We start from the raw sequence: 15,191 nt of genomic DNA, 5'->3' as shown, positions 1-15,191 counted from the left end.
TTATCTTGGAAAATGAAAAATAACTGCAGTAGGTCTGAATCACAATTACTCAAGTCCTTGTGCATTACTGTAAGCAGTAATATGTTGTGAATAAAATCTGATGGACAGTAAGCACATCACTGTGAACCCCATCATGCTAATAAACTGAATAATGGGAATATGCACTGCCTCAAACACAAATGCCATATTGGAACCCAATCACTGTATGGTATAGCTAGGAGCTACTCCACAGAATTCATGGAGAAAGAAAATATCAGGAACTAAAAGCTCAGCCACATTCAAACCCAAGTAATAGTCTAGCAAAAGATATCAAACCATGCCACATCTGCCATTCTCAGATGAATGTAAAAAGAAAGGAAGCAATAGAAGCATGAGTAGGCCATTCAGTCCCTCGCACCTGCTCCACCATTCAATACAATCATGGCTGATCTGATTATGGCCTTAACTCCTTTCCTGCCTGTCCCCCATAACACTTGACTCCCTTGTCAATCATAAATCTGTCTAACTTAGCCTTGAACATATTCCATGATCCATCCTCTACTGCTTGCCGGACAAAATAATTCCAAATACTAACAACCAGAGAAGAAATTCCTTCTCATCTCCGTATTAAATGGGAGACGCTGTATTTTTAAATTGTGTCCCCGGTTCTAGATTCTGTCACGGGAAGAAACGTTCTCTCAGCATCAACTCAGTCAAGCTCCCTCAGAACCTTGAGGGAGCTTGACTGATGCTTCAAAACAATCATCTCCCATTTTCCTAAACTTCAATAAGTATCGGTCCAACCTGTTCAATCGTACCTTGTAGGAAAAAGCTATCATCACAGGAATCAGCTCAACGAACCTTCTCTGAATTGTTCCAATGCAAATATGCTCCTTCTTAAGGAATTTGATCAATCCTGTACACAGTAGTCTAGGTGTGGTCTCACTAATGCCCTGTACAGTTGTCGTAAGGCTTCTTCATTTTATACTCTTCCTTCCTTCCTTGCAATAAACACCACCATTCAACTTGCCTTCCTAATTATTTGCTCTGCCTGCATGCTGGCTTTTTGTGATTCTTGTACCAGGACAACCAGATCCCTCTGTCTTGCAGCATTCTTTGGCCACTCTCCATTTAAATAATATTCTGATTTTCTATTCCTGCTGCCTAAGTGGAAACCTCACATTTTCCCAACAATTAGCTGAACATCTGTAATTGGGAAAATGTGAGAGTCCATTATAAAGGATGTAATAACAGAGCATTTGGAAATAAATAATATAATCAAGCAGTCAGCAAGGCTTCATGAAGGAGAAATCATGCCTGACAAATATATTAGAATTCTTTCAGGTTCCCCATTGGACGAGACAAGAGAAAAATATGAGGGAGAGCTAGGGATTGAAATAGGGTGGGGACTCTGGAGCAAAGCACTGAACAGGGTCAACTCCACCTCCACATGTGCAAAGGCTAAGCCTAATGCAGCTAAAGGTGATGCACATAGCGCACCTAACCAGAACCCGAATGAGCAGGTTCTTCCCGGAGGGGGAGGACAAGTGTGAACGGTGCCAGGGAGGCCCGGTCAACCACACCCACATGTTCTGGGTATGCCCCAGACTGGTCGGGTTCTGGTCAGCCTTCTTCGAGATAATGCCCAAAGTTGTGGGGGTGAGGGTGGAGCCGTGCCCCAAAATGGCAGTCTTCGGGGTATCAGACCAGCCACAACTCTTTATGGGGAGGGGGGAGAATACCCTAACCTTTGCCTCCCTAATCACCCGTTGGTGAATCCTGCTTGGCTGGCGATCAGCAGCACAATCCAAAGCTGCAGGCTGGCTAGCCGACCTGTCTGAATTGCTCGAACTAGAGAAAATCAAATATGCCACCTGGGGGTTGGAAGAGGGCTTCCACAAGACGTGGAGGCCATTCACCAACCTGTTCCAGGACCTATGTAGCCAAAATCCAATAGAGCAAAGAGGAGGGGGGAGGAGGGGAGATTGGAAGGGGGGGAAAAAGGGAGGCACAAACACCAATTACACTTGAGCACCCCACCCCAAGGTTGAAAGTTTGTAAGTATGTGCAGTATATTGATTTATCGCTATGTAATATATGTGCCACTATATGACCGTGCTACATATGATAATGAAAAAACAATAAAAAATATTCTATATTAAAACAAATGCCGTGGGTCGGGGGTAGGGGGGGGGGGGGGGGGGTAAGGGTGTGGGTTTTGGGGGTTATTTTTAATGTTTGGTTTTTGTAAATTATATTTTGTTAGTACAGATTTGTTTATTTTGAATTGTATAAAATGAAACCTCTCATTAAAAACATACTCAAAAAAAGGAATGCTTTAAGATGGTAATGACCAGGACATCACCGCACAAGTTCCTCAGGGTAGTGTCCTAGGCCCAACCATCTTCAGCTGCTTCACCATTGACCTCCCTTCCATCATAAGGTCAGAAGTGGGAATGTTTACGGATGACTGCACAATGTTCAAAACCATTGCGACTCCTCAGCTAATGAAGCAGTCCATATCCAAACGCAGTAAGACCTGGACAATATCAGGGGCTGACAAGTGGCAAGTTACATTTGCACTACACAAGTGCCAGGTAATGATCATCTCTTACAAGAGAGGACCTAACCACCGCCCCATGACATTCAATTACATTACTATCGCTGAATCCCCCACAGTCAACATCCTGGGGGTTACCATTGATCCCAAACTGAACTGGAGTCACCATATTAATACTATGGCTACCAGGGCAGGTCAAAGACTAGGAATTCTGCGGCGAGTAACTCACCCCCTGACCCCCAAAGTCTGTCCACCATCTATAAGACACAAGTCAAGAGTGTAATGGAATGAGTGCCTGAATAAGTGCAACTCTAACAACACTCAAGAAGCTCAACACCATCCACGACAAAACAGCCTGCCTGATTGCTCACCCTTGCGCAAACATTCAAACCCTCCACCACCGATGAACAGTGGTAGTTATGTGTGCAATCTACAAGATGCACTGCAGTAACTTACCAAGGTTCCTTAGACAACACCTTCCAAACCCATGACTACTACCATCTAGAACAGGGGTGGGCAAACTACGGCCCGCCAAAGGTCTTTATGCGGCCCACCAAGTCATTTAAAAAAAAAAATGTTTTTTAATTAAATTTTTTTTTAAGGTTAATGGGGGTGCTGTTGGGTTACTTACTGGTATAGGGTGGATACGTTGACTTGAGTAGGGTGATCATTGCTCGGCACAACGTCGAGGGCCGAAGGGCCTGTTCTGTGCTGTACTGTTCTATGTTCTATATGAGGCGCCCAGAATCATAACCGGGTGAAGTAATTATTTTACTTAATATACTATGCGGCCCTTTAAAATTGTGAATTTCTGAATGTGGCCCTTGCACGGAAAAGTTTGCCCACCCCTGATCTAGAAGGACAAGAGCAGCAGACACTTGGGAACCCCAACACCTGGAGGTTCCCCTCCAAGTCACTCACCACCCTGACTTGGAAATATATGCCACTCTTCACTGTCGCTGGGGCAACATGCTGGAACACCCTCCCTTACAGCACAGTGAGTGTACCTACGCCGCACGCACTACAGCCGTTCAAGAAGGCAACTCACCACCACCTTCTAAAGGGCAACTAGGGATGGGCAATAAATGCTGGCCTAACCAGCGACGCCCACATCCTGTAAATGAACAAAAAAAGGTCATGCGGAACCAGTAGATGTAATATACTTGGATTTCCTAAAGTCATTTGATAAGGGACTGCACAAAAAGCTACTTCATAAGATAAGAGGCCATGGTGTTGGGGGCAGCATATTAGCATGGATAGAGGTTTTGCTAACTGATAGAAGAGATAGTTGGGATAAGAGGGGCATTTTCGGGGTGGCAACGTGTAACTAGTAGATTGCAACAGGGATCAGTGCTTGGGTCACAATTATTTACAATAAATATATTAATGACTTTGAAGAGGGAATGTACTATTGCCAAGTATGTGGATGACACAAAAGTTGGACACAAAGAGTCCTCAGAGAGATATAAACATGTTAATCTTAAATTCCATTTGTTTTCCAAATACTTTTCCTCTACTGAATGTGATTGTTTTAAGTTCCTCCCTCCTTTTTGCCTCTCAACTTTCTACGATACTTGGGATGCTTTTTACGTTTTCTACTGTGAAGATGGATTTAAAATATTTGTTCATGGCTAGCTGCCATTTCCTCGTTTCCCATTATTAATTCTTTTAAGGAACCCCATGTTCACTTTAGCTAGTGCTTAACTTTTTATATACTTGTAGAAGCTTATGCCGCCTGTTATTATATTTCTTGTTAGTTTTCTCACAAACTTTAATTTCTCCCTCATTATTTTTTGGGGTTTCTCAAACTTTTCCATCCTTTTGGCCTATCACAAATCTTCACAGCAACAGCACCTTTATTTCAATTTGATGCCATCTTTAACGTCTTTAGTTAACCATGGACAATTCACGCTTCTCATGGAGTCTTTCTTCTTCAATGGAATCTAGCTTTGTTATTAATCAAGCTATCGCGCCTCATTTTCTCTTCCTCCTGTCCTTCAAACATGTATTCTTGAGTATTCAAGTACCATCTTAGATCATCTTTCAACTACATCTCTGTAATGGCTATCCTATTATATACATTTATTTTTCATTGTTTTAACAAAGTGCCCATTAAGTATTCTAGCCATGCCCTGCGCATCCTTTTGCCCTCTTTGGCCCTAGTAGGCTACACTCTACCTCTTACTACATACTTACTATTTAGATATCGATAGAATTTTTTTTGTTCCCTTTTATGCTAACTGCATAACTTCTATTTTCATATGCTCTCCTTGCCGGACATATTTTGTTATTTTCTTCTCTTCTTAGTTTACTGTATTTGACCTGGTTCTCGCTTGATCTCTCTCTTCCTCTTCATCCAACAAGGACCAGCTTTGGTTCCCTTACTCTTTGCCCTGGTTGGAATGTACTTGGCCTGTACCTGAAAAAGCATCTCCTTAAAGGTCACCTATTGTTCTGTTTGTTTTTCCTGTTAATCTTGAGCGCAACTCATCCTAATGATCAGCTCCTTCTTTTTCCAGTAATGGTGTCAGTGCCCCATGATTCGAAACAGCTTCTTCCCACATCGCACTTTGAGCCAGGTGTTTAGATATCTAATCTGCTTGATTTTACGTCAATTGGCACATGGCTCATGTAATAATCCAGAAATGATTACTTTTGAGGTTTTACATTTTAATTTGGAGCCCAACTCCTCAAACACTTTCAGCAGAACAGCATTGCTAGTTCTATCCATGTTGTTGGTTCCTACATGGAACATAACAACTGGATCCCCCTTTTCTATTTCAAGACGATACCCGGCGTGAAGAGATCTCCATTACTCTGACACCGGAAAGGGAACATAACCTTCAGAACTCTTGAATGCCAGGCCAGGAAGGCCATATTAACACATATTCAGCATTTAGCAATAGAGGATATTTAATGAACGATGTAACAGAATGTTGCCTACATTCCTTGCTGAAGAGCTTTAAAGCAATCAGCAATGTAATTCAATTTATTCTATTGCAATTCCATCACTCACCTTGGTGCGAACCATTTGCTGTGGAATATTGTTCATGGCATTTGTTAGCCATCCTTCGAGGCTTTTTGCAAAATTGCGAATGGCTTGGGTCAAGGCACCTAGCAAGTCAAACGTGAATAAAAATACATGAACTGAAATCAACAGAGTTAATCAATCATTTGCAGTATCTCATCTAAAGTCTATCATATAATGCCCTTTTTTCAGATTTTAGACACTGAAGAACATTATAATTCAACTGAGGAAATATTGTTGAGAACTGGTGGTTCCATGGGTTAGATTCTGGCCTTTCACCTCAACTACCTGGATTCAAATACAGTCCAGATGGGCCAAATGTTTCTCCAATGAATGAAATGAAAATTGCTTATTGTCACGAGTAGGCTTCAATGAAGTTACAGTGAAAAGCCCCTAGTCGCCACATTCTGGCGCCTGTTCGGGGAGGCTGGTCCATAAAGGTTTAAAATAACGTGAGTTTGGGCAGTCATTAACCAATTCCCAGAGGGCATAGATTTATGGCACAGAAATGCTTCTCATTTGGCATTAACTGGTAATGTTACTAAGAGTGGGTGGTATGTGAAATGAAAAATAAGTCACTGTCGGATTAAAGAGCAATCTTTTCTGGTTTAGGCATATTATTGAGACAGAGTTGTGTAGACTTTGCAGGCTACGCAATATATGACCTTAGACTTTGGCAGGAAGAATAGAAAAGCAGTCTAATATTTGAATGCACAGAAATTACAATGTTTATAGAAGGGAGAAGCAGAAGTCAGGGCACTTGGTCCATCAAGGCTTTTCCACCATTCAATGAGATCATGGCTAATCCGATACAATCCTCAACTCCACTTTCCTGCCTTATCCCCATAACCCTTAATTCCCTGACTGATTAAATATCTGTCTATCTCAACCTTGAACATACTTAACGACCCAGTCTCTATATAGCTCTCTGCGGTAAAGAATTCCACAGATTCGCTACCCTCTTGAGAAGAAATTCCCCTTTATCTCGGTGTTAAATGAGTACTCCCTTACTCAGAGATTATGTCCTCTGGTCCTATATTCTCCTACTAGAGGAAACATCCTCTCATCATCTACCCTGTAAGAGCCCTGAGTATCCTATATGTCTCAAAAAGGTCACCTCTCATTCTTCTAAACTCCAATGAGCACAGGCCCAATCTACTCAACCTCCCCTCATGAGAAAATTCCTCCAAGTCTACCTCATTACACATCGCCAAATCCAGAATTTCCTGTTTCCTAGTGGGCTCTACCACAAGCTGCTCCAAAAACCATTCCACAAATTCCTTTTCTGGATCCGCTACAACCTGATTTTCCCAGTCCACCTGCATATTGAAGTCCCCTATGATTATTGTAATATTGCCTTTCTTATATGCCTTTTCTATCTCCTGATTTATTTTCTGCCCCATATCTTGACTACTGCTAGGGGGTCTGTACATAGCTCCCATCAGAGTCTTTTTTTCTTTGCAATTCCTCAACTCTACCTATACATACTCTACGCCTTCCGACCATATATCGCTTCTTGCGATCGATTGAACTAAATTTCTTACTGACAAGGCAAAACTGACCGCTGCACATCCTTTCGATAGGACACATATCCCTGGATATTTAGATCCCAGCGCTGATGTCCTTGCAGCCGTTTACCTTGTTTCATGTGACCTCCCCCTTCTCATAGTTGTACCCTTATCTAGTGTGTCTGAAGTTAGATTCCTGTCGCTTCCCATACTCTCTGTTCTATTATTGGTTCTGGGAACTTTACTAACCTTTCCTGAGCCCTCAACACCTTTTTTTTTTGTGAAATAATTTTTATTGAAAAATTTTGAATTTATACAACAATAACGCACCATAGTAAAATACCAAAAATAACAATAATATTAACAATCATAAACATTCGCCCCACCTCCATGAACAACACAGCAATTTAACAACAACGCAAATTAACACAATATAAAGTTACAGAATAGACACTACAATATGGAACACCCCCCCCCCCCCCCCCGGGTTGCTGCTGCTATTGACCAAGTTACCTATCTTTGAGCCAGGAAGTCCAGAAAAGGCTGCCATCGTTTATAGAACCCTTGTATTGATCCTCTCAGGGCAAATTTGACCCTTTCCAATTTTATAAATCCCGCCATGTCACTGATCCAGGTCTCCACACTTCGGGGCCTTGCATCCTTCCACTGTAGCAGAATCCTTCGTCGGGCTACTAGGGACGCAAAGGCCAGGACACCGGCCTCTTTCGCCTCCTGCACTCCCGGCTCTACCGCAACTCCAAAAATCGCGAGTCCCCACCCTGATTTGACCCTGGATCCAACCACCCTTGACACCGTTCCCGCCACCCCCTTCCAGAATTCTTCCAGTGCTGGGCATGCCCAGAACATATGGGCATGATTCGCTGGACTCCCCGAACATCTGGTGCACCTGTCCTCACCCCCAAAGAACCTACTCATCCTAGTCCCGGACATGTGGGCCCGGTGCAGCACCTTAAATTGTATGAGACTAAGCCTCGCACATGAGGAGGAAGAGCTGACTCTCTCCAAGGCATCCGCCCAAGTCCCGTCCTCTATCTGCTTCCCAAGTTCCTCCTCCCATTTAGCCTTCAGCTCCTCCACTGACGACTCCTCCACCTCCTGCATTACCTTATAGATGTCAGACACCTTCCCCTCTCCGACCCACACCCCCGAAAGCACTCTGTCCATCGTCCCCCGCGACGGCAGCAGAGGGAATCCTTTTACCTGTCGCCTAGCAAACGCCTTTACCTGCAAGTATCTGAACATGTTCCCTTGGGGAAGGCCAAATTTATCTTCCAGTTCCCCCAGGCCCGCAAACCTCCCGCCAATAAACAGGTCCCTCAATTTGCTGATGCCCGCACTTTGCCACCCCCTAAATCCCCCATCCTTGTTCCCCGGGATGAACCGATGGTTGCCACCCAGTGGAGCCTCCATCGAGCCCCCTGTTTCCCCCCGATGCCGTCTCCACTGTCCCCAGATTCTTAGGGTCGCCGCCACCTCGTGGTAAACCTCTTAGGGGAGAGCGGCAACGGTGCCGTTACCATGGCACCCAGGCTCGTACCTCTACATGACGCCATCTCCATTCTTTTCCACGCCGCCCCTCCCCCCTCCATCACCCATTTACGCACCATTGACACATTGGCTGCCCAATAGTACCCCAGAAGGTTGGCAGCGCCAGCCCGCCTCTATCCCTCCCTTGCTCCAGGAACACCCTCTTCACTCTCGGAGTCCCATGTGCCCACACAAAGCTCAAAATACTGCTAGTCACTCTCCTAAAGAAGGCCCTGGGGATAAAGATGGGCAGGCACTGAAAGAGGAACAAGAACCTTGGAAGCACCGTCATTTTGACGGACTGTACCCTCCCCGCCAACGATAATGGCAGCATGTCCCACCTCTTGAACTCCTCCTCCATCTGATCTACAAGTCTGGTGAAGTTATGCTTGTGAAGAGTCCCCCAGTCCCTGGCCACCAGCACCCCCAGGTACCTAAAGCTCTCCCCTGCCCGCCTAAGCGGGAGCCTACCAATTCCTTCCTCCTGGTCTCCAGGGTGCACCACAAACACCTCGCTCTTGCCTAAATTTAATTTATAACCTGAAAAGGTCCCAAACTCAGCTAGTAACTCCATCACTCCTGGCATCCCTCCCACCGGGTCCGCCACATACAGTAACAGGTCATCGGCATACAACGACACCCTATGTTCCTCTCCACCTCGCACCAAACCTCTCCACCTCTCTGAATCCCTCAACGCCATCGCCAGCGGCTCGATTGCCAGTGCAAACAACAAGGGGGACAGGGGACAACCCTGCCTGGTCCCTCGGTAAAGCCGGAAGTACTCCGACCTCCTCCTATTCGTGGCCACGCACGCCATTGGGGCCTCATATAGCAGCCTTACCCATCTAATGAACCCTTCACCAAATCCAAACCTCCCCAACCCCTTCCATAGGTACCCCCACTCAACTCTATCGAAGGCCTTCTCCGCATCCAGTGCCACCACTATCTCTGCCTCCCCCTCAATCGCCGGCATCATGATGACATTCAACAATCTCCGCACATTCGTGTTCAGCTGCCTACCCTTCACGAAACCTGTCTGGTCCTCGTGCACAACCCCTGGCACACAGTCCTCTATCCTGGTGGCCAGGATTTTTGCCAGGACCTTAGCATCCATGTTGAGGAGAGATATGGGCCTGTATGAACCACACTGCTGGGGGTCCTTGTCCCTCTTTAAAATTAACGAGATCAGCGCCCGCGACATCGTCGGGGGCAAAGTCCCCCCTTCCCACGCTTCATTGAGTGTCCGCACCAGCAAGGGGCCCACTAGGTCCACAAACTTTTTATAAAATTCCACCGGGAACCCATCCGGCCCCGGTGCCTTCCCTGACTGCATCTGCCCGATCCCCTTAACTAGCTCCTCCAGCTCAATCGGCGCACCCAACCCCTCCACCTTCTCCTCCTGCACCTTCGGGAAAGAAAGCCCGTCAAGGAACCTCTCCATTCCCCTCCTCTCCCCCGTTGGCTCCGACCGGTACAGTTCCCCGTAAAAGTCCTTGAAGACCTCATTCACCTCTACCCCCTTCCGCACCACATTCCCACTCTTGTTTCTCACTCCAGCAATTTCCTTGGCCGCATCCCGCTTGCGGAGCTGATGAGCCAGCATCCTACTCGCCTTTTCACCATGTTCGTACACTGCCCCTTGTGCCTTCCTCCACTGTGCCTCTGCCTTTCTAGTGGTCAGCAAATCAAATTCAGCCTGCAGGCTGCGCCTCTCCCCCAACAGTCCCTCCTCTGGTGCCTCTGCATACCTCCTGTCCACCTCCAGCATCTTTCCCACCAGTCTATCCCTCTCAATCCTCTCGCTCCTCTCCCTGTGTGCCCGGATGGATATCAGCTCCCCACGAATCACTGCCTTCAGGGCTTGCCCTCAACACCTTTAACTAATTTAAAGTCCTCATTGTTAATCTGCACTCCTACCTTCTCCTTTAACTTTGATTTTCTAATTTTCCATGTAACTGAACCCCTCCTGCCCCTCTATTTAGTTTAATGCCCTATCTTCAGCCCTAGTTATGCGATTTGCCAGGGCTCTGGTCCCAGCATGGTTCAGCTGAAGACTGTCCCATTGGAACAGCTCCCTCCTTCCCCAGTGGTGCCAATATCCCATAAATTCAACTAATTTTTCAAACACGAATCTTCGAGCCACACTTTTACCTCCTTAATCTTATTGACCCTATGCCAATTAGCTCATGGCTCAGGTAGTAACCTAGAGATCATTACGTTTTTGGTTCTATTTGCCTTCCAAATACCTGCTGAACTTGTAAGCTAGCTTTTTTATGCACGAGGGCTTCCAATTCCCTCTGTGCTGCAATATTCTGCAGTCTTTTTCAATTTAAATAATATTCGGTTCCTTTATTGTTCCTACCAATGTGTATAAAGTCACATTTTCCTATATTATATTCCGCCTGCCAAATTTTTGCGCAATCACCTAACCTGCCTATACCCCTCTGTAGATTATTTGTGTCATCCTCACGACTTGCCTTCCCACCTATTTTTGTGTCATCCGCAAACGTGGCAATAGTACATTCACTCCCCTCGTCCAAATCATTAATATATATTGTAAATAATTGTGGCAACAGAACAGATCCCTGTTACACTCCACTAGTTATGGGTTGCCACCCTTTTTAAATAAAAAAAAATTCAAAACTAAAGTACACAAATCACAAAAACTTTCAAAAGCATAACACAGTGCAAACAGTTTGTAATTCCCCCCCCCCCCCCTTTTCTCCCCTTAGAGATTCACTTTAACAACCCCCCAGTCCCTCCCAAAACCCTTCTTTCCTCCACGCCCACTGGCAACAAACACAAATCCTTGGATAAAGACAAGAACATCTTGCATCTTACGATGAACCCATCCGCTGACCCTCTGAGAGTGAACTTAATTTTTTCCAACTTAAGAAACTTTGCCAACCATGCCGACACCCTGGATGGCTCCACCGACCTCCTACCCAATAGAATTCGCCGCCGGGCAGAGTGGCAAAGGCGACAACATTGGCCCCCTCCCCTCCAGTAGTTCCAACACTCTGAAACTCGATACCAACGGGCACAGCGGCATCTTCACCCCCACGATCTCCGACAGTACTTCAAAAAAGTGGTCCAAAAACCCAATAATCTTGGACATGACCAAACATCTGGACAATTTGCTGCCCCCCCCCCCCCCCCCCCCCCACACACACACACATTTCTCGCACTTATCTTCTACCTCTGGGAAGAACTTGTTCATACGAGCCTGGTCATACGAGCCCTGTGCATCACTTTAAACTACCCAGCTCATCCTAGTTCAAGGTGATGTCGTGTTCACCCGGTACATAACTTCACTCCAGACCCCCCACTCAATTCCACTCAGAGCTCTGCGAGCCACTTCCGCTTTATCTCCTCAATGGGTGCCTTCTCTGCACCAACCACCCGTAAATGTCTGCAATCTTCCTATCCCCCCGCTCGTCCTGTGTTAACAACCTGTTCAGCAAGGAATGCTCTGGCAGCTGAAGGAATGAGGGTAGCTCCTTCGCACAAACTCCCACACCTGCATATACCTGAACTGACTCTCCCTTGGCAACTGGTATCTATCCTGCAACTCTTCCAACCCTTCCATGAACAGATCCCTAAACTGCTCCACTCCTTTCCTCTGCCAATTCCTATATGTTGCATCTATGTCCGCTGGAGCAAATCTGTGATTCCTACATATTGGTGCCAGTACCGACATACCCCCACGCCAAAGTGCCGCCTCAACTGGATCCAAGCCTTAAGAGACGATGCCACCACCAGGCTCACAGTGCACTTAATTGTGGAGAATAGGAGGGGGCCCATAGCCAGGGTCCTTAGGCGCACCCCTGTTATCGAAGCCTCCTCAACCTGCACCTATTCTGTGCACCACTGACGCACATTCTCCACATTCGCTGCCCAGTATTGGTATAACAGATTGGGAAGGCCAGCTCCCTCACCCTCCGTCTCCTCTGTAAGAAAAAAAAAACCTCCAAATCCACGGCGCCTTGCCAGCCCATACAAATGCCGAAATTAATCTGTCCACTTTTTGGAAGGACGCCTTTGGCAGGAGGGATGAAAAACAAACAAAGCTCGGGAGGGAGTTCAACTTGGCCATCTGTACCCTCCCCGCCAGTTGGTTGAACACTACAGACTCCTTTATCATCAAAGACACCATTCCACAGAACATTTTATCCGCCAGGAGCGCCAAATCCTTCCTCCACGAGGGTCTCTGTGCCTGGCCGATACCGAGCCTTACATCCATGCAGTGCGGCATGTGATCAGAGACCACAAATGCGGCATATTTCACCCCCACTAACCCCGGGAACACCGATTACCCATGATGAAAAAATCTAGACGGAAATATACATGGTGTACATGGGAGAAGTGGGACAACTCCCTCTCTCCCAGATTCCTAAACCTCCATGGGTCTGCCCCACCGACCCCTTTCTTAATCTCACCTGAACCTTCACCCGCAGGTACATCTCCTGCAGAAAAATGACCTCCGTCTTTTTTTGTGCACAAACACCTGCCATTGCTTCACCGGACCATTAAACTCCCGCATGTTCCAAGTCACTATTCTCACCGGCGGTCCGGCGGCACCCCACCCCGATTCAGGTCCGCCATTTCAATCCCCCAACACAAAACCACCCCTGTCCCCAATCCCCTTTCTTGTTCAGGCCCAATCAAAACGGCAATTCCTACTTCTCTCCCCTGCCTCCACCCAACAAGCTACCCAGGTCACCAGCACATTCCCCCCCGCCCCCAACACCTCCCTCCCCCAAATTACCCAACCAATCCCAACCCCCCCCACCATCGCAGCCCCTCCCCACACTGCTTCCATTCGCCAGCATCCCTACTAATATGGGAACTCCCAGCTGGAGATCAACACAAAAGATCCCCATCCATATGCTCCGACTGCCCCTCCCCCCACATTGCCCCTCCCACCTCCACTCCAAGCCCAGGCCCCTCCCCATCCTCCTGGTCCCTCATCCCCCCCCTCCACTCCACCAGGAATCATTCCCCCTTCAACCATAATAAAATAGCAAAAAAGCCAACATATTGCAAACATTTTACAAACATATCAAAAACCAAGAAACACCCACCATTAGCCCTCCTCCAAACCATGCTCCTTAATAATCACATTTGCCTCCTCTGACGTTGTAAAATGGTGTTCTTTCCAATTAAAAGCCACCCAGAGTTTGGCCAGACATAACACCCCAAACTGGACCTTATTCCGCCAAGGCACCGCGTTGGCGTAATTAAAACTTTCCCGCCGCTTGGTATATATTCTGATCCGCTGCCACTCCCAACTGCAGTCTCATGTCATCGCTACCCGTCTCAGAATCGTCTCCTTCTCCTGGAATTTATGCATTCGGACTATCACCACCCACGGCGACTTCCCAGTTCTTGTCCTCTGTCGTAGCCATCGGTGTGCCCGGTCCCCTCTGGGGCCAATTCACAGACACCCATCGCCAACCAGCTTCACAAACATCTTCAAGACATAGGCCGTGGCACTCCATACCTTCACCTCCTTCAGCAGGCCCAGGGTTCTTACATTCTGCTGCTTGGATCGATTCTCCTGATCGTGCACCCTCACCTTCAATTCCTGCCAGGCTGCTCCCAACATCTGATCCTTTACCTCCAACACCACAATCCGATCACTGTGATCCGTTACCGCCTTTTCCACCTCATGAATCTTTGCATCTTGCAATTCCAGGTGCTTCTCCACCTGCTCCAAAGTCCCGCGTAGAGGGACCACTGCTCCCTCAATTGCCTTGGACCAGTCCTCTTGCATTTCTATCCGATCCTGCTGAAGCTCCCCCTTGATCAACATCATCAACTGCTCCACAGGCAGCGGGGTGGGCGACAGCGACGCACTTGACACAATGTCCCTCGCTATCCAAAGCTCCCTATACTTCCCATACTTCTCCTTTGTTCTCTCTGGAATGGGAATTACCTGAATCCTAATCAACTGTTGCTTGAAAAACTTGTGTGTTCAATGTTGATTTACCCTCCAACAGTCGCACCCAATCCAAATTCTTCAATTCCTGTCTAATTTTATCGTAATTTGCCTTTCCCCAGTTTAGCACTCTAACGCGAGGGTTACCCTCATCCCTATCCAAAAGTACCCTAAAACGTACGGAATTGTGGTCACTACTCCCAAAATGTTCCCCTACTGAAACCTCAACCACCTGTCCATGCTCATTCTCCAATACCAGATCCAGTACTGCCCATTCCCGAGTTGGACTATCTACGTATTGCATCAAGAAGCCTTTCTGGATATACCTTACAAACTCTACACATCCAAGCCTCTTGCACTAAGTGAGTACCAGGCAATATAGGGAAAGTTAAAATCCCCTAACACAATAACCTTGTTATTTTTGCACCTATCCAAAACCTCTCTAGCTATCTGCTCCTCCATCTCTCGCTGGCAGTCGGGAGGCCTGTAATAAACCCCCAACACTGTGATTGCCCCATTCCTGTTCCTAAACCAGGTGGGCTCTGTTCACCACTTTGAACTGCATGAGGCTTAGCCTAGCGCAGGAGGAGGTGGAGTTGGCCCTGCTCAGTGCTTTGCTCCAGAGTC

General features: G+C 46.8%; 1 protein-coding gene across 5 annotated transcripts in view; it reads right to left on the bottom strand.

Annotated features, from left to right (window-relative positions):
- Positions 1 to 15,191, bottom strand: part of rfx3 (regulatory factor X, 3 (influences HLA class II expression)) — a 572,273-nt gene that overhangs the window by 88,990 nt on the left and 468,092 nt on the right. For all 5 annotated transcript variants that reach the window (XM_038804657.1, XM_038804659.1, XM_038804656.1 and 2 more), the window contains one exon: positions 5,556 to 5,653. In XM_038804657.1, the coding sequence (XP_038660585.1) occupies positions 5,556 to 5,653 (98 nt within the window). The remainder of the gene's footprint in view (positions 1 to 5,555; positions 5,654 to 15,191) is intronic.

The sequence above is a fragment of the Scyliorhinus canicula genome, chromosome 8 (assembly GCF_902713615.1).
Source record: "Scyliorhinus canicula chromosome 8, sScyCan1.1, whole genome shotgun sequence".
NCBI classification, from domain to species: Eukaryota; Metazoa; Chordata; class Chondrichthyes; order Carcharhiniformes; family Scyliorhinidae; genus Scyliorhinus; species Scyliorhinus canicula.
The sequence above is the reverse complement of the archived record's forward strand: the minus strand, read 5'-3'. Positions and strand labels throughout refer to the sequence as shown.